Source organism: Bemisia tabaci, chromosome 7 (genome assembly GCF_918797505.1).
Source record: "Bemisia tabaci chromosome 7, PGI_BMITA_v3".
Lineage (NCBI taxonomy): Eukaryota > Metazoa > Arthropoda > Insecta > Hemiptera > Aleyrodidae > Bemisia > Bemisia tabaci.
This window is the reverse complement of record NC_092799.1, coordinates 50210757-50232172: the sequence shown is the minus strand read 5'-3', so window position 1 is coordinate 50232172 and position 21416 is coordinate 50210757. Positions and strand designations below refer to the sequence as shown.

At 36.2% G+C, this 21416-nt stretch overlaps 4 protein-coding genes across 4 annotated transcripts; 3 read left to right on the top strand and 1 right to left on the bottom strand.

Moving 5' to 3' along the window:
• The first annotated feature begins 123 nt into the window (after positions 1-123).
• LOC109030100 (inosine triphosphate pyrophosphatase) lies at positions 124-3198 on the top strand. Its single transcript, XM_019040894.2, has 3 exons — positions 124-456; positions 1385-1535; positions 2617-3198. Exons 1-3 carry the CDS (start codon positions 361-363, stop codon positions 2946-2948), a joined length of 579 nt encoding a protein of 192 aa, XP_018896439.1. The 5' UTR covers positions 124-360; the 3' UTR covers positions 2949-3198.
• A 2752-nt stretch (positions 3199-5950) lies between these two features.
• Positions 5951-14101, bottom strand: LOC109030101 (gonadal protein gdl). The gene is given in 5 exon segments (XM_019040895.2): positions 5951-8887; positions 10424-10523; positions 10526-10556; positions 11542-11702; positions 13600-14101. Coding segments are annotated over 5 exon segments (546 nt in total). The 5' UTR covers positions 13713-14101; the 3' UTR covers positions 5951-8746.
• Positions 14102-14218: 117 nt separating this feature from the next.
• Positions 14219-17295, top strand: LOC109030032 (inosine triphosphate pyrophosphatase). Its single transcript, XM_072302702.1, has 3 exons — positions 14219-14552; positions 15481-15631; positions 16714-17295. The coding sequence occupies exons 1-3, from the start codon at positions 14457-14459 to the stop codon at positions 17043-17045; spliced, it is 579 nt and encodes a 192-aa protein (XP_072158803.1). The 5' UTR covers positions 14219-14456; the 3' UTR covers positions 17046-17295.
• Positions 17296-20226: 2931 nt separating this feature from the next.
• LOC140225110 (uncharacterized) lies at positions 20227-21248 on the top strand. Its single transcript, XM_072302703.1, has 2 exons — positions 20227-20510; positions 20975-21248. The coding sequence occupies exons 1-2, from the start codon at positions 20227-20229 to the stop codon at positions 21246-21248; spliced, it is 558 nt and encodes a 185-aa protein (XP_072158804.1).
• The last annotated feature ends 168 nt before the right edge of the window (positions 21249-21416 follow it).

Sequence of the window (21416 nt, the reverse complement as noted above, 5' to 3'; positions counted from 1 at the left end):
ATCACTTGTTGACAAAATTTTTGTTTATGTTGCTGATCCCCGTAAATTCACCGTTCATGAAAATGGATGCATCGGTGAATTCGGCATTCACAATCCGGTGCGAGCAGCTGATTGCTGATTAGAGAGAGGTCTTCACACTTCTCATCCCTCCAAATTATTCTCGGATTTTTAATATCAGTGTTCCTTAACCCCACACTTTACTGTAATAAGCGAATTGTTCGATTCTTCAGTAGTTTCATCCTCCCATCACACATTTCTGTGCCAAGCTATCAGCTCTAAACTTCCTCGCTCAAAGCACACCCAATCTCGGTGTATTAACAACCCTTTTGTGTTTACTGAAGTTCTTTCTTTGAATGTCTAATGTTTAGAATGTCAAAGACGATTGTATTTGTGACAGGAAATGCCAAAAAACTGGAAGAAGTCGTCAGTATCCTCGGGACTACAGTACCTTTTAAAGTAAGCATTCTTATCTATTATCACTTGGCAGTTAACAGTATACCTTTGCCTGATGCAGCACTGATTGTGTTCAGTTGAGGATGAGCGTCAAGTAAGTCGTGCTCTCTTTGCGGTTTTACCCCGTCAAGATTTTCCGGAAATACAGAATACCATGTTGCACCTCTTGCGCTAGAAAGAATGTCTCCTGTTTCGCTCCCCAAATGAGCGCGGCTAAAGCTGTCAAAGTCATATGCTTCAGTTCGAGTAACTAATTGGCTGTCCTCTACTTCTAAATCTTTTATAAATCATCATGAAATGACAAGTTTTTGCTTGTTTTGCTGCATTTCAGTTTTGAGTATTCTTACCTTTTATTAGTTTCCATGGAGGTGTTCCATGTTCACTTGTGTTAGGTTTCCCTTTGAGCTCAGGAAGTTCAGAATTTTTGAAACCTTACCGAACAATGCTTGCTGTGTTCTCAGATACGGATCTAGCACCATGACACCTTTGGATTCCCTCCATTTAAACCTATGATAAATAATCGGTTCTTGCCGGAGCACCTGGCCACTCCACGAATTGATACATTTCCATCAAGACGGGTAAAGAAAGGTGGTCGCGTTTCGAGTTGAGTCGTCATTTTAAAGGCTGTGATGCGCAGAGGGTACATGCTTTGCCTTGCAATTAGGATGTACCCGAAACGTACCCGATGCTGTGTGACGCCAAGAGGGTAAGAAATGCAACCACCACTCTTTATCCGCCTTGCATTTCCATAGGTTTAAATAGAGAAAAACAATGCTGCCAATTTGCTGGATCCGCAAATGAGTGTTCCAAAATCTACCAAATATTTGTGACTATCTTGATCTTTTCCTTCCATCTCGAAGGCTTATGCATTTAACTACACAAGTAATGTTTTCTAATATGATCAGTGCCTTATGTGTCAATTTTTTTACAGTTGGTCAACAAGAAAATTGATCTGCCGGAATATCAGGGGGAAATAGATGATATATGTCACCGCAAAGTCCTTGAGGCCAAAAGAATTGTCAATGGATCTGTGATCGTGGAAGATACATCTCTATGCTTCAACGCGCTTGGAGGGCTCCCAGGTTAGAAGCAAAAACTAGCTTTTAATTAGATATTAAGGGTATGTAGATGTTGGCTGAGTTCAACTGAACCAAGTCTTATTAAAATTGGACAGAGACAAAGAGGTTTGAAGTTTTATTCCTCCTCAAAGCGCAATTATAATAAACTCTAATGTTGCATAAGTCATGACATGAGTCCACCTCCATATCCGGTCAAACTCTTCATGTACAGATAAGGAGCAAATACATTAGCAGGGTTATGGTCAAAAACATTGAATCACGTAGACCGTGTATCCTGTGTTACGGAGGGCGAGACAACTTTTAAAACTTCGCATGCCGATGAGTGGTGGCACCGACCCGCACCGATGAGTTCGTGTGTCCTAATTGTTCACATCTGCGCATGCGCAGTAGCGGCTCCAGCAAATTTTGTCGGATTGTGAGGCTTTTTTCCTTGGTTAATAATTAGATTGGAAAATGAAACAATGCCATTTGGTTGTAAAATTATATGTTCTAAAACTTTTCTTCCTAGGAATATTGTCTGAAATGGACTCCAATCGAGGTATTCGTGGAAAGTCCAGCGCGCGAATGAATTCTCCATTGCCTCTCTGCAGTCTGTTTGAGTGCTTGGGACATGCGCTCTCTCCCCTTCCCCGCTCGCCCATCATGGGGCTCTGAAAGACTTGTCTCGCTCCGCCAGTGCCAAACCGTGCCGGACACATGGTCTACGTGATTCAATGTCTTTGGTTGCGATGGCTTCAGCCTTGAAGCTCCTACAAGAAGTGGCAACCCTGCTAATGTATTTGCTCCCCATCTTAATAGAGAGTTGGACCGAGTAATGGGGTTCCCTTCCACCATAGCCTCAACTTTGAGAGCTTTTTTTGAGCTTGGAAGATTGTTCTCAAGAAGATTAGTGGCACCATCATGGTTCTTGCAAGAATTACATTTAAGAATTAGTAAAAGTTGCAAATTCCTGTGTCATGTAAGAGCTCCGTTGTTATTGTCGGTCTTGATTCTAATCGACAGTTTGACATATGAAATTGCTTTAAAATTTTTGAGAAGTTTTCCGACTTGATGATATTAAATTGTTTGAAATTTGTTTTTACAGGGCCTTACATCAAGTGGTTCCTTGAAAAAATTGGACCAGGTGGATTACACAATCTACTGGCTGGATTTGAAGACAAGAGTGCTACTGCTGTCTGTACCTTTGCATTTGCGGACGAGAGTGAAAAAGTAATTTTATTCAAGGGTGAAACAGAGGGTACAATTGTCAGCCCAAGAGGAACTAACTTATTTGGCTGGGATTCTTGCTTTCAGCCCAATGGTTATTCGCAAACTTATGCAGAAATGCCAAAATCTCTTAAAAATGAAATGTCGCACCGGAATAAAGCTGTGATAAAACTAAGAGACTACTTTGTGAAACAGTTAGAAAACTCTTAAGAGCTCTAAAAATGCCATACTCTTTTTCTTGTTATTTATTAAATACAGTTGTTTATTTTTAAGCAATAACATAACAGGGATATTACAACTCTAAGTTGTATTTTATACGTTAAACTTTAAGTACTTCCTAAAATGTAAGAACTGTAAAAACTACAATGAACTTCACCGCTCAGAATTTTATTTGCAGATTTTTTTAAATGCAATTTTCTCACTTTTCTTTTTACACAAAAATACAATGTTATTTTTACAATTTTTCTCTTTTTTTTTTGTCCAAAATTCTATCTATAGAGGGTGCACCTTTCAATGTAAGCATTATTATGCCCATGTCTGGAAAAGAAATTTAGATTGCATTTTGCATAAAGGAACCAAGACGATTCCAATGTTGCTAAGATTGTGAACCTTACAATCTTTGTAATAAAATCACTGACATCATGCAAGAAGTTAAATTTCCAAAGGTAATTTTCGTCTTGAATTTATAGTTTATTGGGGGTAAAGATAAATTTTAATTAGATGATTTGTCTGTAGTTGTAAGATTAAAAAGATGCACAATCTTAGCAAACATTGAAATTCTTGTGGTTCCTTTTTGCAAAATGCAATCCATTTGATCTCATTGTCAGAGATCAATTTGATCTCATTGTCAGAGATCAATTTGATCTCTTTGTCAGAGATCAATTTGATCTCTTTGTCAGAGATCAATTTGATCTCATTGTCAGAGATCAATTTGATCTCTTTGTCAGAGATCAATTTGATCTCTTTGTCAGAGATCAATTTGATCTTGATTTGAAATATTCAGTTGTGGCATCAGCATAGAATTTTCTGTCATATCAAATTAAATCCAAATCATAACGATGACATGGCCTCATACAATGTGAATGAGAATAAATCAATATATCGACGGTGTAAGTCGGCAATCACATCTCGTTTGAGGTGTCTGAAAATCTCCGCCTCTATGTTATTTTTTTAAAGGAGAACAAATAGACATGATTCCTTGTAGTTTTAAAAAATTGCCGTTGAGTAGTTTTCTGTTTAAAAAATAAAGTATAGCAGGAAGTCTGCTACATCGCAAACCGAGTTATGTGATTGCCAACTTACACTGTCGATTGCTTTTTGTGGTGGAACAGTAATTGCGTCTGCACCAAAGATTCCTTGACTCAGATTAATCTCTATTTTTTTCTTGCTTCTTTTTAAAATCAAATTTATTTTTGGTTGTTAAAAAACAGAAATTTTATTTTTCTTTGTGTTTTTAAACGCATATTATACCCAACGTGTTGAAGAAACATGAAGGAGGGCATTTTCAATTCAGTGAAACTTTTGAGTTTGGAGGAAAAAGAGTTAATCACAGTAAATCATTACAAATTGGTAAAAGTAACACATTTTAATTCAGAAATACAAAAACTAACTAAATTAGTATGAGGAAAACAAATCAATAAAAAATCATTCTATTACACTTGTTTCCATCCTTTCTATACCTTCAGAATAAAAAATTTTACAATATTATGGAAATGAGAATCATGCGCATAAAAGTTCGCAATGAGTGATAAAATTCAATTTTTCCAATATAGCCACGAAAGACTGGAGCAAGACAAAGAATGGGTAACTTTCCTTGGTTGAGAGATGGGAGGTCAATGACCTCACAACTGAATACTAACCTAGCACAATAAAGATATTGATATTGTGAGGCTATTAAGCTGAAATTCAAAAGGAATGAATAAAATTCAGTTTTATCATAGGTTTCATTCATTATTAGGACGACAATAAAGTCAGGTATCTGATTTTTATTGATAAATTCATGGATTAATGAATGGGAATGTGTGTTTAAATAAATTACTGTTTTAAAATGTATCACACACAGGGAATAGGTAGTGCTCAGTTTTTGAGGAACTGAGCTTGAATTTTAAATCTTTGAACTTCAAAACATCATTGAATCCTTCTGGAATAATACAGAAAATTAAACAGATTAGAATAATATGCGGGAACAATGATTTTATCTCATACATCTCTCATTCGGTTTTTTTTTTTTTTCAAATTCCGCATTATATGGAAGGGAAAAGTGTGAATACTTCAGTCAGCTGACAAGAGTAATTTTTTTTTCTTTCTTTGGTGATACAGCTTAAGCTATGATAAAACCCAAAAAGGCTAAAAGGCATTTTGTTCATTTTTTAAATAGATAACACATTATAAAATGAAAACAAATTTTCGTCTTGAACAAGCTCTCTATCAAATTTCTTTCAAATTTCAACTACACTATCATGCAACACAAAATTTCAAATTTCAATCACCTGATCATGTACCACGAAATTTCAAATTTCTACTTTCCAGTCTCTTTTCGTTAAGCAGCATTAATAGTAGGTCAATTAATTATTGAGTATCAAGCTTCGAATTAATGGCTTGGCTCTCTTTCATGCAATAGGTATTCTGAGAACTTTCTAATTTTGTGTGTGGATGAGTAAAAATCTTTAGTTCTTTCTTTCCTATAGAGCAACAAAGATTAATGAATTGATGAGATGATATTGATATGAATGATTTATGAGATTTACTTACAAAATTAAATCGGTGATCTGCCATGCTAAGGAAAAACGTTGTATGAACATTCAAGAGTTACCCTAATTATTTGAATAAAACATGTATTTTTTGGGAAAGTCATGCATAATTTTCCATGATATTTCCAGACATTTTAGATTGAATTACGAACAAAATTGTTTGAAAAAATATATTCACAACTTTCCCAATAAATTCGTTTTTTATTGAAAGAAATATGGACCTGAAGGCTCATATGGTTTTCTTCCTTAGCACAGCAGTAATGAAGAAATGAAATACCTACATACTTTTTCTTGAAAGTCATAAACTTACATAATTGATTGATCCCAAATTTTTTGCAATAGGATCCTTCAATTGAACATTTTTATTATCGAAGAAACTTTTCGATTTTTGATGCTAAATACTATTGAATGATGGTGTCAAGGTGTTAGAAAATATCAATAAATGAATAAGATAAAGCATCCTTTTTGTTTACAGAATTTTTATTTATAAAAATTAGGAAAGGTAAAAAGAGGTAGTCTCATTACTATGCCTACTTAAAATTATCTCACTTTAATCTTAAAGCTAGGGATGGCAGTCATCCAAAAACCAGTCTCCTCTCTCTCTTTTGTATCTCCTGTACTAAAAGAGGAAAATCAAATAAGAAAAAGGTGTGCTAGGCTTCACATGCTCTCAGTTTCAAAACTGGCTTACAGATTTGAAAATCCATCATAGGGCTCATGAGGAAACTCGAGTTACTATGAGCACCTACCATTGCTGAAAACCCACTCTTCTGTGCAATAGCAGATTGCACTGAAATTTTTTGATCTCCTCTGGGAAGTGAAGAGAAGTGTAAGTAAAAACAGTTGAAATAATTTTGATCTTACATTATGATCTTCAATTGGGTGTATTGATTTGATATTTTCATCAACTGCTCAGCTAGAGCGTACAACTTCTCGCAACAATCTGCATCAGCAGGGCATGTTCACCTCTCTGTCTACCTTGAACCGAGTGGTTATAAAATAAAAAATCCACCATTCAATGGAATTTTTAAAGAATTATAGAACAATACGAAATGATATGTTTCGTATTTTATTTTTGGAAGGGTATAAACGTATTTTTTACTGACAGAGAGAGACGATTTAGTGCAGGCAATCTGACATCGTGTTTGAAGGTCTCTGTCAAAGATCTGTCTTTTTTGCTGACCGGTTGATGAAAAACGTCAAATTGATAAATGAAATTAAAACTGAGGACATAAGGATCAAAATAAATTCAATTACTAATCCCCTTGCACTCTTGGCTTACAGGGACAAAATTATAAGACTTTCTGCAACCCGCTAGTGCACTAAAAGGTGCAGGGATGGTAGGTGATCTTAGTAAATCTGAATTTTCTTACCAGTCTTGCAGTAGATTTTCAAAACTTGGAGCTTGCTTAAAGGCTAAAAGTATGCCTGATATGTGTCCATTTACCATAGTTCAGAAGAAACAAAACGGGGAAACTTACTTTTTGGATGATCCTGACATAATTAACTAAGAGCACAGCCATTAGATTTGATTCATTTAAAAAAGTAAAAATTATTAATCAAATTGCAATTTCAAGGGTTCTAACGAGTGATTATAAAAATAAGGAAGTACAAACTCCATTAGACACATGCTCATGAGAAATGGAATAGTACACTTCCAAGAATTCCTGTTGAGCCATAGAATCTGACTTTGATATACTACCACATGGCAGGAAAATTTTTCCTGAGACTCGAATGCTCCAAGTTTGAAAAGTGAAACGCTTACATCACTTTTCAAACTTCCGGCATAATTGATCCAGCAAATTGATGGCGTAAGTCCACAATCACATATCTCATTTGTGGTGTCTGAAAATCTCTGCCGCTATGTTATTTATTTAAAGGAGAACAAATTGATATCATTCCTTGAAGTTTATGCAGAATTTTCTTTGCACAGAGAAGAAAAATCACGAAAGTTTAAAGAATTGCCGTTGAGTAGCTTTCTGTTTAAAAAATAAAGTAAGACAGGAAGTCTGCGACGTAGCAAACCGAGTTATGTGATTGCCGACTTACACCGTCGAAATGCTCCAGCAATCAATACACATAATCATTAGCAAGGTTTCGAAAATATTCCAGATGGTTGGTTATCAGTGAATATGAAGCTTCCAGCACACGTTGCTATTAATAGAACTTATCATTGGTGAAACTGCAGAAATGCGTAGCAAAGAAATGCTCGTTGAAAACCTCCTGTCATACTTGATTTTCTACATAGAAAAATACAAAACCTAATTACTTGAAAACTTTCATGATTGTTCTGCTATGACTGATGGATATTCTGTGAAAATTTCAAGCCATGATGTTTGCTTGGTCTCCATCAAAAAATAAAATACGAGCTGTGATTTTGAAACACCGTAACCGAGATACTTATTTTTGCGGTTTCCCTATCAATATTTCCATCATCTTAATGTTTATACTCTGACCTTACTTGAAGGCCTGTTGTAACAGAATTATTCTGTTTACTTCTTCTTTTGAAACAATTTTAGTTTAAGGGTGGCAAAATACAGCTTATACTGGAATATTATCGTCTTGTAGTCTATGACTGAAAATATCTGAGGTATTTGGTAAGAACTTAAATATTAGGGGGATTCCACAAAGCTCAGTTCCAAAACACCATAGAGTACATAGAGTCGCAATATGAAGAAGTGAGCTGGGGTCATGTTCTGATCGACGAGTTCCAAGCCAGGTGTGCGCCGAGATTTGGTCACCTTTCCGATTTATTTTCGATCCAAAATGACGATGCAGAATACGTAATACTTCAGAACCTCTTTGTTTACATCACAAGGCCTATCATCGGCCAGGTACCTGTGTATCGAAAAAAATCGATTATGTATCAAAATAGTAACCTGGCACCGCTGAGGAGTCATGGATTCCAAAGACTGGAAAATTCACAAAAGTGGCGCCAGCTCCTCCATTCCTATTACGACTCTATGTACTCTATGCAAAACACGAGGAACAAAAAAGATTTCTACTGTCTTACATTACATGCTGTTCCAATGATATTAAATATCACAGCTTTAAGCTCTTTTTTCCAGGATTTCCTTTAGTGAAAATTTCATGATCCCCTTTACAAGCAAGGAGAAAAAAGCATTAAGAAGTCACTCTCAGTGGCAGCCCTAATGAGTCATGAAAATGATTCCTTCCTCGTTTGGTTCATCCGATGAGAACATTGTGTGTCACAGAAAAACAGATCTCACAGGAGCAAGAGAGATGTGTAATCTGCATTCAGTTGAAAGGTAAGTTCATTTGACTAATGCGCAAAATGAAATCTAGAAGACGGATTTGCAGCTGAATTTTAATTGGGTCACTTGTCACCTCGAAGCCTGGTACTCCAGCTAGACCTAAAATCCTTTGTTGGTCAGCTACCTGTGGAAAGAAAAGCAAAAAAGTTTACTGTTAGGTCAATAAAGTCTAGTGATGCTGATACTAATGGGCTATGCATATTTTTAGACAGAGAAAATCTGTATTAGACGTTGATTTCAACCATCTGATCACAATATTGCTGCTATTTGAATCAGCTTATGCAAAAATATTAAACGTCCATTATTTTCAACCTTGACTCTTTTAGCTACGGGTACTTTAAAATAGTGACTAAATTTTGTGAGGTTGATTTGACTTGGAAACTTGATTGAACTTAGTTTTGATTTTCGGAACCATTTTTGGGCTTTTGTATTAACAGATTTGAACCGAGAACCGGCCGAAAATCCCTGATAAGACAATCCCTTTTTTTACATTTTTTGAGGATGATTATGAAGCAATCTGAGCGATGACAAGTTTTTGAAAAAAACAACTTTATCCAGGGAAAGGCTGCTGCAAAATGTGGAAGATCAAATATGAAAAATTGAGAAAAAAAAACCAGGACATTTTGAGGTAGTTACTGCCTTTTTTCAACCAAAAAAAGGATACAAGAATGAGTCTCTAATTTGCTGCTACCTAGAGACTGAGACAAGTGCCGATTGAGTGTTTTTGCAATGATGCATTTGAGTTCTTGCATTGAAGTTAGAGAGATTTTTATAGCCAATCACTTTAAATTGTGGTAAATTATTAGAAGTAATTTTTTGCTGATTGTTCTGTAATAACTTTCCCTTACCACTAATGCTCATAGATGTAAAATTTCATCTTTTGAATTTATTCATGAGATATATCGTCAATTCAAAGTAGCTTGTTTGGATCCTCCTGCTCTCATTCTCAGTGAGATTTTAAAGAAGTCAATATGCCTTACATGAAAAACTCATGCTGAATTGTCTAGCGTGTCCATCCTTTTTCATAATTGTGCTTTTACTGTAGTTTAAATTACATTCTTCGATTGGTATTGAGGATAGTGGTAATTTCAAATTTGTTTTCACAACACTTAGATTAATATATGACTAATTTGTATTAAGCGACAGTTAATGTGCATGAAATTCAGATTCACGTAGAAAGCAGGACTGCAGATAGTTCTTCGTCTTCCTATTTTGTGAATTGACCTTCCCATTCCAAAATTCCCTTTTCCCCAGATTTTCAAAAAGACAACCATTTCCTTTTTTTTCTTCTTTGTTCTTTACATCCAAACAGCTGCCGTTTTTTAAAAATAAAAAAAGGGGAAAAATCTCATGTTGATGGAAGCCGATGTCCTCATTTTTAAGACCTCTCTTCACAGTAATTTCACTTAATCTTTTTTTCTGAACCACTTTTTGCAGCCTCCTCATTTTGGCAAATGATCAAACGAGAAACGCTGTTGGTCAGGTCGAAAGGTTTTTGCATCCTCATTAGAAAATATAGTATTTTGAGTGTGTAAACTATTTTCTCAAAGCTGACAGCACAGATCGAATGAATGTTTTGAAAAGGACTATAACACTAAAGTTAAAATGTAAAGCAAGTAACATTTTGAAAGGATAAGATCTAGGATTGGAGTATGCTTACTTTTTCATCTAACTTCATTATGATACTCATGTCGAAAAGTTTCAATTCCTCTTTATGCCTGGCACTCAAGGTATTCAATTGGACTGCCTTTTCTTCTTCTCCTAATCACCATTGGTCACTGCCTGGACTTTATCTGTAAAGTAAAACAACACCAGAAGATTACCAAATGAGGAACCCTTATCACAAATGTATCATTTGAATCTTAATATGATACTCTCTCTCTCTCTCTCTATAACAAATCAGCAACAGACCAAACGCATTTTTGCTGTACTGGTGGCAATAATCTACAAAGGAAGTTCAAAGGACCGGACGATTCTTTCTTTGAAGAGAAATTTTCGTTCCAACAAGTGTTGTTATATAGAGTCGAAGTTTAATTTCAGACTGATCTAAATACTTACCTGATTTTTTCTATGATCCAGGAGATCCTGGAGTAAATATTTGTTACCAACGTTACAAGATCAACATAGTCATAATGGAAATGAGGGGGACGAAGATATGTTTTGACCAACTAATTCAGAACCCTGAATGCACAATCTGTGGAGTAACACTATATGCGCTCTAATGAACGCCAACTATTGGATCCTGCTTTCCCATAGCTGAAGCTTGAAACTGCGCTGGTCTCAGATGCTTCGAGTGATTTTGGATCCCTCAGTTCTTCATTACTCAAGAGTGGATTTCATTTTTCAGTAACATACACTTTCTATGGTTAAATTCTTCAAAAATTCAAGGCCAAAAAATGTGATTGCTTCAAAGCAACACACCAAAAATAGGTCGCTAAAACATAAAAGTTGGAGAGAATGGAAACACAAAATTACAGTAACTATAAAACGCCCAATTTCCAGACGTTACAGGAGTCAATCTATTTCAACTGAGCCCGAAGTCCCATTTACAAAAAGCTTCTCTCTCTGCTAATCTTCACTCATTGTAAAGTTTTTTGTGCCTACAGTACAAGTTTATTTTTCCAAGTTGGTTTGTTACCTGCTAGTAGATTTAATTATACTTGTGCTGGGACGATAAAAAAAAAAAAAAAAAAAAAAAAAAAAAATTACGTACTGAGTTTTTTTGCTTTTTTTTTTACCCTAGTTTTTAAACTAACAAGTAAGCCAAGGAAACAGTACCTGAATAACTTCTCAAGTAAGATAATCTTTGCTGAAACAACTGTTTTTCTGTAACATGCTGAATATCCATTAAGTTACTGATGATACTAAAAACTGTCCCATCCAAAAGAGATTCTGCAAGACAAGTCAATAATTCATAGGGCAGCCGTTGCTGATATTGTCTGAAAATATAAAAAGTCAGAAAATATAAAAAAGGGCATTTTTTAAAAAAGCTCTTTTTCTTTCTTCCATACAAAGCGACAATATTTCACAATTTCACTATAGCTTCATTAATGGCACAATTCCACTAGATTTATCTCTAGAATCAATACACATACTAGACTTTGCAAGTGCTAAAGGGAGGCTGAAGTAATTGGATCATGTTATGAGTTTCTCTTTCTTCCAATGGCATTTAAAATGAAGGATAACTCAGCTCATGAAGTTTGATTTATTCATGCTGCCACATTCAATCCTGATACCAATTTTCATTTTGAGAAAGAAATTTTTTTTGGAGGGCAAAAATCCACTTTCTTTTGCGCGACTTTCATGAGGCAAGTCAGGCAAGCGGCCAAGTAAAACTATTAAAAAACCTAGATACTTCTATCAGTATATAATTCAAATTAATAAAATACTAACTTTGAAAATTAGAGATGGTCATCTTTTTGCTGATATTTTAAAAAAAAAACAAGATTGCATTGAATTAAAAAATCAATATTTTGAATAAACTATTAACATCATGATAATAGAGATACCAACCAGATGAGAGATACTAAGTTTTGAAAGGCAAGCGGGTGAGTATAGTACCACTCATTGAGGGTCACTTTTATAAAATCACAGGTGAAGCAAGCACACTAGTCAAAGACAGTGAATAACGTAGACCATGCGTCTGGCTCGGTTTGGCACAGGCGGAGCAAGACAAGTCTTTTCGAGCCCCATGATGGGCGGGCGGGGAAGGGGAGAGAGTCTGTGTCCTAAGCACTCACAGAGACTGCAGAGAGGCGATGGAATTTCGTTTGTTGGTTGTTTTGGTTTTTCACTTTTTCACTTGGTTTTTCATGAATGTCTTGTTTAGAGTCCATTTTCAGACAAAATTCTAAGGAGGAAAAGTTTGAGAACATATGATTCTACGACCGGATGAGTAGCAATGTTTCATTTATCCGAAATAATTATTAACCGAGAAAAAAAGCTTTACAACCCGACAAAAATTCACTGGAACCGCTACTGCGTATGCGCAGTTGTGGGCAATGGGGACACACAAACTCATTGATGCAGGTTGGTCCTAACACTAATCGGCATGCGAATTTTTAAAAGTTGTCTCGCCTTCCGTAACACAGGATGCACGGTCTACATGATTCAATGTTTTTGGTACTAGTCTGTATGCTTTGGATACATAGTCCAGGATGTAGGCAGAAATTTGGCAACAATGAACAATTTATGGCAATTGTAGAATTTTGAGATGATCGATAGACACTAGATTGTAACAATTGAAAAATTTGACAGTTTTAGCGGCCCTCTAAGTAAAGCATGGGCATAGCAGGGGAGGCCTGGCCTCTTCTAGAATTGAAAATGGTGTCATTTGCCCCCCCCCCCCCCCGAAATTCTGTGGAGAAAATCTTCATCAATGATAACTCTTAGTGACATTTTGAAATTATTTAGAGCTGAAAATACTTAAAACACAGTGATTAATCAGAATCTGCAGAAATTAATGTAAAATTTGCGTCACAGAAGGAGGGTTTTAGAAGAGTTGCACTTTAAAAAATTTTCCAGTGGAGGCCTGGCAATAAGGGGGCCAGGCCCTCTCTAGTATAATAACCTGCCTGCTCCTTCGGAGTGAAGCACTACGGCACTTCACTGTCGCAAGCACTTGTTGGTCAGGCGTTTTCATGTTCGCCCCATTTGGTTCCATCAGTGGCAGTGGCCGCATAATTAAAATGGTATGGCACTTTATCTATGTGGCTTTATTTCAATGAGTTGTCTTGGTTACCAACCGTCAGAAATATGAATTTTGCCGCAGCCATCTTCCTAAGGTATTTCAATTAATACTAGATTATCAAATGGTATGCAGACCAAGGTACTTACGGTGGCAGTTCTCGCACCATGGACTGCAATTGTTCATTAAGAAAATACAACTGCTTCTGTTTAATGGTGTCTGATTGATCTGAGTTTGAATTTTCAGCAGGATTTGAGTCCATAGCAAATACAATATATAAGGGTTGAGAACCTACAGATACTTTTAGTTACGAGACAGCAATGCAGTCTCCTGAGATGAAAGGAACCCTTTTTCTTCCAAATGCAGAATTCTTACATGTGGAATTAATGCAGTTTTGTTGATTTCCCGATGAGATTCAGTCAAATTAGGAAATGAAGATCCGCTTGAAATTTATGACACACTCCCTGCACACTGCATATGAACTTTCCTTAAAGAAATCAAGTCTGCACATTAACGAATTTAATGCGTGAAGATATTTCTGAGGAATATAAGTAGTTGAAAGTTGAAATATTGTCAGGCAAAACAGAATTTAGGGACAGAACACCAAATAAAAGAAATTCGCAGTCGATTCGATGACTTTTTCCTTATCACTTGTTGACAAAATTTTTGTTTATGTTGCTGATCCCCGTAAATTCACCGTTCATGAAAATGGATGCATCGGTGAATTCGGCATTCACAATCCGGTGCGAGCAGCTGATTGCTGATTAGAGAGAGGTCTTCACACTTCTCATCCCTCCAAATTATTCTCGGATTTTTAATATCAGTGTTCCTTAACCCCACACTTTACTGTAATAAGCGAATTGTTCGATTCTTCAGTAGTTTCATCCTCCCATCACACATTTCTGTGCCAAGCTATCAGCTCTAAACTTCCTCGCTCAAAGCACACCCAATCTCGGTGTATTAACAACCCTTTTGTGTTTACTGAAGTTCTTTCTTTGAATGTCTAATGTTTAGAATGTCAAAGACGATTGTATTTGTGACAGGAAATGCCAAAAAACTGGAAGAAGTCGTCAGTATCCTCGGGACTACAGTACCTTTTAAAGTAAGCATTCTTATCTATTATCACTTGGCAGTTAACAGTATACCTTTGCCTGATGCAGCACTGATTGTGTTCAGTTGAGGATGAGCGTCAAGTAAGTCGTGCTCTCTTTGCGGTTTTACCCCGTCAAGATTTTCCGGAAATACAGAATACCATGTTGCACCTCTTGCGCTAGAAAGAATGTCTCCTGTTTCGCTCCCCAAATGAGCGCGGCTAAAGCTGTCAAAGTCATATGCTTCAGTTCGAGTAACTAATTGGCTGTCCTCTACTTCTAAATCTTTTATAAATCATCATGAAATGACAAGTTTTTGCTTGTTTTGCTGCATTTCAGTTTTGAGTATTCTTACCTTTTATTAGTTTCCATGGAGGTGTTCCATGTTCACTTGTGTTAGGTTTCCCTTTGAGCTCAGGAAGTTCAGAATTTTTGAAACCTTACCGAACAATGCTTGCTGTGTTCTCAGATACGGATCTAGCACCATGACACCTTTGGATTCCCTCCATTTAAACCTATGATAAATAATCGGTTCTTGCCGGAGCACCTGGCCACTCCACGAATTGATACATTTCCATCAAGACGGGTAAAGAAAGGTGGTCGCGTTTCGAGTTGAGTCGTCATTTTAAAGGCTGTGATGCGCAGAGGGTACATGCTTTGCCTTGCAATTAGGATGTACCCGAAACGTACCCGATGCTGTGTGACGCCAAGAGGGTAAGAAATGCAACCACCACTCTTTATCCGCCTTGCATTTCCATAGGTTTAAATAGAGAAAAACAATGCTGCCAATTTGCTGGATCCGCAAATGAGTGTTCCAAAATCTACCAAATATTTGTGACTATCTTGATCTTTTCCTTCCATCTCGAAGGCTTATGCATTTAACTACACAAGTAATGTTTTCTAATATGATCAGTGCCTTATGTGTCAATTTTTTTACAGTTGGTCAACAAGAAAATTGATCTGCCGGAATATCAGGGGGAAATAGATGATATATGTCACCGCAAAGTCCTTGAGGCCAAAAGAATTGTCAATGGATCTGTGATCGTGGAAGATACATCTCTATGCTTCAACGCGCTTGGAGGGCTCCCAGGTTAGAAGCAAAAACTAGCTTTTAATTAGATATTAAGGGTATGTAGATGTTGGCTGAGTTCAACTGAACCAAGTCTTATTAAAATTGGACAGAGACAAAGAGGTTTGAAGTTTTATTCCTCCTCAAAGCGCAATTATAATAAACTCTAATGTTGCATAAGTCATGACATGAGTCCACCTCCATATCCGGTCAAACTCTTCATGTACAGATAAGGAGCAAATACATTAGCAGGGTTATGGTCAAAAACATTGAATCACGTAGACCGTGTATCCTGTGTTACGGAGGGCGAGACAACTTTTAAAACTTCGCATGCCGATGAGTGGTGGCACCGACCCGCACCGATGAGTTCGTGTGTCCTAATTGTTCACATCTGCGCATGCGCAGTAGCGGCTCCAGCAAATTTTGTCGGATTGTGAGGCTTTTTTCCTTGGTTAATAATTAGATTGGAAAAATGAAACAATGCCATTTGGTTGTAAAATTATATGTTCTAAAACTTTTCTTCCTAGGAATATTGTCTGAAATGGACTCCAATCGAGGTATTCGTGGAAAGTCCAGCGCGCGAATGAATTCTCCATTGCCTCTCTGCAGTCTGTTTGAGTGCTTGGGACATGCGCTCTCTCCCCTTCCCCGCTCGCCCATCATGGGGCTCTGAAAGACTTGTCTCGCTCCGCCAGTGCCAAACCGTGCCGGACACATGGTCTACGTGATTCAATGTCTTTGGTTGCGATGGCTTCAGCCTTGAAGCTCCTACAAGAAGTGGCAACCCTGCTAATGTATTTGCTCCCCATCTTAATAGAGAGTTGGACCGAGTAATGGGGTTCCCTTCCACCATAGCCTCAACTTTGAGAGCTTTTTTTGAGCTTGGAAGATTGTTCTCAAGAAGATTAGTGGCACCATCATGGTTCTTGCAAGAATTACATTTAAGAATTAGTAAAAGTTGCAAATTCCTGTGTCATGTAAGAGCTCCGTTGTTATTGTCGGTCTTGATTCTAATCGACAGTTTGACATATGAAATTGCTTTAAAATTTTTGAGAAGTTTTCCGACTTGATGATATTAAATTGTTTGAAATTTGTTTTTACAGGGCCTTACATCAAGTGGTTCCTTGAAAAAATTGGACCAGGTGGATTACACAATCTACTGGCTGGATTTGAAGACAAGAGTGCTACTGCTGTCTGTACCTTTGCATTTGCGGACGAGAGTGAAAAAGTAATTTTATTCAAGGGTGAAACAGAGGGTACAATTGTCAGCCCAAGAGGAACTAACTTATTTGGCTGGGATTCTTGCTTTCAGCCCAATGGTTATTCGCAAACTTATGCAGAAATGCCAAAATCTCTTAAAAATGAAATGTCGCACCGGAATAAAGCTGTGATAAAACTAAGAGACTACTTTGTGAAACAGTTAGAAAACTCTTAAGAGCTCTAAAAATGCCATACTCTTTTTCTTGTTATTTATTAAATACAGTTGTTTATTTTTAAGCAATAACATAACAGGGATATTACAACTCTAAGTTGTATTTTATACGTTAAACTTTAAGTACTTCCTAAAATGTAAGAACTGTAAAAACTACAATGAACTTCACCGCTCAGAATTTTATTTGCAGATTTTTTTAAATGCAATTTTCTCACTTTTCTTTTTACACAAAAATACAATGTTATTTTTACAATTTTTCTCTTTTTTTTTTGTCCAAAATTCTATCTATAGAGGGTGCACCTTTCAATGTAAGCATTATTATGCCCATGTCTGGAAAAGAGAATTTAGATTGCATTTTGCATAAAGGAACCAAGACGATTCCAATGTTGCTAAGATTGTGAACCTTACAATCTTTGTAATAAAATCACTGACATCATGCAAGAAGTTAAATTTCCAAAGGTAATTTTCGTCTTGAATTTATAGTTTATTGGGGGTAAAGATAAATTTTAATTAGATGATTTGTCTGTAGTTGTAAGATTAAAAAGATGCACAATCTTAGCAAACATTGAAATTCTTGTGGTTCCTTTTTGCAAAATGCAATCCATTTGATCTCATTGTCAGAGATCAATTTGATCTCATTGTCAGAGATCAATTTGATCTCTTTGTCAGAGATCAATTTGATCTCTTTGTCAGAGATCAATTTGATCTCATTGTCAGAGATCAATTTGATCTCTTTGTCAGAGATCAATTTGATCTCTTTGTCAGAGATCAATTTGATCTTGATTTGAAATATTCAGTTGTGGCATCAGCATAGAATTTTCTGTCATATCAAATTAAATCCAAATCATAACGATGACATGGCCTCATACAATGTGAATGAGAATAAATCAATATATCGACGGTGTAAGTCGGCAATCACATCTCGTTTGAGGTGTCTGAAAATCTCCGCCTCTATGTTATTTTTTTAAAGGAGAACAAATAGACATGATTCCTTGTAGTTTTAAAAAATTGCCGTTGAGTAGTTTTCTGTTTAAAAAATAAAGTATAGCAGGAAGTCTGCTACATCGCAAACCGAGTTATGTGATTGCCAACTTACACTGTCGATTGCTTTTCTGTGGTGGAACAGTAATTGCGTCTGCACCAAAGATTCCTTGACTCAGATTAATCTCTATTTTTTTCTTGCTTCTTTTTAAAATCAAATTTATTTTTGGTTGTTAAAAAACAGAAATTTTATTTTTCTTTGTGTTTTTAAACGCATATTATACCCAACGTGTTGAAGAAACATGAAGGAGGGCATTTTCAATTCAGTGAAACTTTTGAGTTTGGAGGAAAAAGAGTTAATCACAGTAAATCATTACAATTTGGTTAAAAGTAACACATTTTATTCAGAAATACAAAAACTAACTAAATTAGTATGAGGAAAACAAATCAATAAAAAATCATTCTATTACACTTGTTTCATCCTTTCTATACCTTCAGAATAAAAAGTAACATCTTTTTTTCAGTTAAGAGGAAGCATAAAATATATCGGTATCGCGACGCGCCGCCGGCGATAAATACGCGGAATTTTTAGCTTCTGGATTTTGTTTTTGTTTTCATTGTTCGTTTTTTAAAATTACCTGATGAAGGCTTCTGCTGAAGCCGAAATGGCCATAGTATAAAGGTGTAAATAGTGACAACCGAATTTGCATCAGGCGAAAAAGGAAAAAAAGCAAGTGACCATAGTTCCCGATAAAGAAAACAAAGAAGTAGCATAAAATATACTTAACAGATTACCTACAGTGTTTAAAATTCATTTTAAAATTTACAACATGTCCGAATCACTTTTAGCGAAGCAGAGATAAAGTAAAATTTTTTTCCTTTTGAATTTTACAAAAATTTCATTTAGAACTACTCCAGTTGAGTAGGTAAGATGATCATTCAATTAAGATTAGAAGCGAATTTTCGCGATCGAATATCATTCACCGTTGAATGATATTCGATGACTGTGCATTTTTTTTAAATGAAATTCGACTTATTCGTTGGTCTCACCGGAGACTGGTGAAATCCATCAATTTGAAATTTCGAATTCACCTCCGGACCTGAATTCGATTTTTGAATTGATGCAATCGATGTCAGAAACTTCATCTTTCACCTGAATTTCTGTTATTCTTCGCTATTTTGATTGTATGTAAAGCAAGGACATGCGGAGTTTGTATTTAAACTTTGTGCTTTTGAGTTCTTAATGAGGCGGCGAACGACCATCTGATTTTTCGGAGCAACACTATCATCCGACCATCAAATTTTTTCGTCGCATAATCATCATCCTGACAGAAATAGACCAGAAAATCTTCTGAGAACCCGGGGTCTGTCCATCCTTTATCGTCCCAAAATCTACCTGCTGTCATAGTAACCTCAGGCAGATATTCGACAACCAAATCAACAACCTCAGGCAGTCATTCGACAACCAAATCAACAACCTCAGGCAGTCATTCGAAAGCAAACTCAGCGTGCAGCAGAAGGTATGAAAATGTAATAAAGCTTATGATATTGACTCGGGGATACGGATGAAATTTTCTTTGAAGTTTTGTCGAAGATCTAAAAAGCAGCAAAGTCTTGTACTTTCTTGTGTATTTACCTATGAGTCAGATCAATTTATTATAACATATCAGGTACACTTCACTGATAGTTTGACGTCAACTCTATTATTAAGCTGATAACAGATAGAATACATCTAATGACAAGGCTTTTCTTTCACTAAGGCAAAGTTACATGTTACAAGAAGAGAATACAAAATAAACTAAAATGCTAAGAACTATACTGAAACAATATCTAATTTGTAAATGGAAAATTATAAGATGGTTCAGTGAAAGTCAAAAAAATACATATTAGTTCCATGAAGTAACATTGCGCCAAACCTTAATCTTACTCAAAATTTGACCCTTTTGATGTAAGAGAGAGTAACTCCATTGTGATGTTTTAGAATTAATCAAGGGAACTACCAACTGTCCATTACCTCGTGGATTCAGAATTTGTTTTTGTAGCTTCTTGGAAATGTTATTGATACAACTTATTTTTCAAATTGTTGTATTTTGAATTTTAAAAATTTTTATTTTTCAAAACAGGAGTGATTGGAGTCATAGATGGTAGCCACATTTCTGCCAAGTTTAGAAAAACAATTGGGAACAGCTACATAAATAGAAAAATGTTCAAGTCAGTCGTTTTACAAGGTGTCTGTACTAGCAAACGCTTTTTTACACATATCTTTGTTGGAGCACCTGGCCGTGTGCACGATGCACAAGTATTTAGATTATCAAGTTTGAAAAGAGCCATAAATCAAAAGAGTAGAAAGGCACTATTTTACCAAGACCGTTACCACTTGCTTGGGGATCCGGCTTACGCCTTGACATCGTACATGATAGTCAGGTATAAACATCGGAACTTGACAGTGGCGCAGAAACGCTTCAACAAGCGACATAGTCAAACCCGGTAAGAAATGAAGCATTTCACCCATTTTCATAATCCACTTATTCACCAATAATTTTAAAAATTGTTAGGTTTTTTTATGAGAAATATGTACCAGGTACAGCCAATAAAAGGACATTTTTCATACTCAAGGAAAAAGTAAAAAGACTCATAAGTAATTCACAGAATAGAGATATGAAACAGAAAAATGAATGGCATGATATTACTTTTGCAATATTGTGTTAACAGAATACCTATTTTTGTCACAATAAAAGGTGGTGAACTTCTCCCTGTGAGATATATCTATATATATTTTTTCTTTCATTCCTCTTAAACCCCTGGTGATCAGAAACCAATGTGATTAGGTCATGATGGAGTTATTGCTGAAAAATTCGTGCAGATTTCAAAGCGACTCATGCTCTCTTATGTCTCTTAATGGGATGCTGGACCGCTCAATATACTGAACTCATGTATTCTTTTTCTTGCAGAGTGAAAATAGAGAACACCTTTGGGTTGCTGAAAGGAAGATGGGCCCGGCTCCAACATATAAACACACACAAACACGAGAAAATCTCAAAAACTGTAACGGCGGCGTGTGTTCTGCAAAATTTTTGTCTGTTACAACATGATTATATGGACCACTTAGTGTACAACGCGCCACAGCAAATAATTCAAGACCCCCTGGGAGTTGCTCCAAATGAAGCTGTTCAATATCAATTAGGTCTAGCAAAACGATTGCAGATCACAGCTACACTTGTGTAAATTGCTTCGCCACAGTTCATACTGCAATGCTAAAATTGTATGTTATGCCTGGTACAGGGGTCAGCCTTATTGGAAGACAATGGTTGTCAAAATTTAATTAATGGCCACTGAAACTACCTAATTCACAGGAGCAGACGGTTAACAATTTAACAACTAATTCCATAGCAG